A 400-nucleotide genomic window follows, 5' to 3' on the forward strand; every position below is an offset into this window, starting at 1 on the left:
GCAGAGCCGCTGCAGGCCCCCCGAAACGGGGGCGCGGGTGGGTGGCACGCGCGGCTGCGCGCGCGCCGGGAGGGGACCAGCCTACCTGCAGATATCGGAGGAGAAGAAGCGCAGTATCTGATCTTTCTTAACAAATGGTGGGAACGATGCCCCATCTGTGAATAGAATAAGACAAGAGCTTGAAAGCGATTCCACTTGGAAAACACGATTTAATTTCTAGCTCAATACTCAGCTGTTACTTTCCTATAAAGCTGTGAAAAAGGTAAACAAAATGTGTCATTTGTGGGGAAAATATTTATGTAAGTCATTGCACAGTGACAGGCACTCCACAGATAAGATTGTGTTGTTTTTGAAAGCGAGCCAAATTATGGCAGGGTTTTTTTTTTCTCAGTGTAAATTT

The 400-nt window shown here is 47.0% G+C and overlaps 1 protein-coding gene across 1 annotated transcript in view; it reads right to left on the bottom strand.

The window, feature by feature from the left end:
- CD36 (CD36 molecule (thrombospondin receptor)) overlaps positions 1 to 400 on the bottom strand; it is a 26,017-nt gene that overhangs the window by 5,381 nt on the left and 20,236 nt on the right. The window contains 1 exon segment of the mRNA XM_010283617.1: positions 86 to 155. Coding sequence (XP_010281919.1) covers positions 86 to 155 — 70 coding nt within the window.

This window comes from Phaethon lepturus, unplaced genomic scaffold, assembly GCF_000687285.1.
Source record: "Phaethon lepturus isolate BGI_N335 unplaced genomic scaffold, ASM68728v1 scaffold5883, whole genome shotgun sequence".
Taxonomy (NCBI): Eukaryota; Metazoa; Chordata; class Aves; order Phaethontiformes; family Phaethontidae; genus Phaethon; species Phaethon lepturus.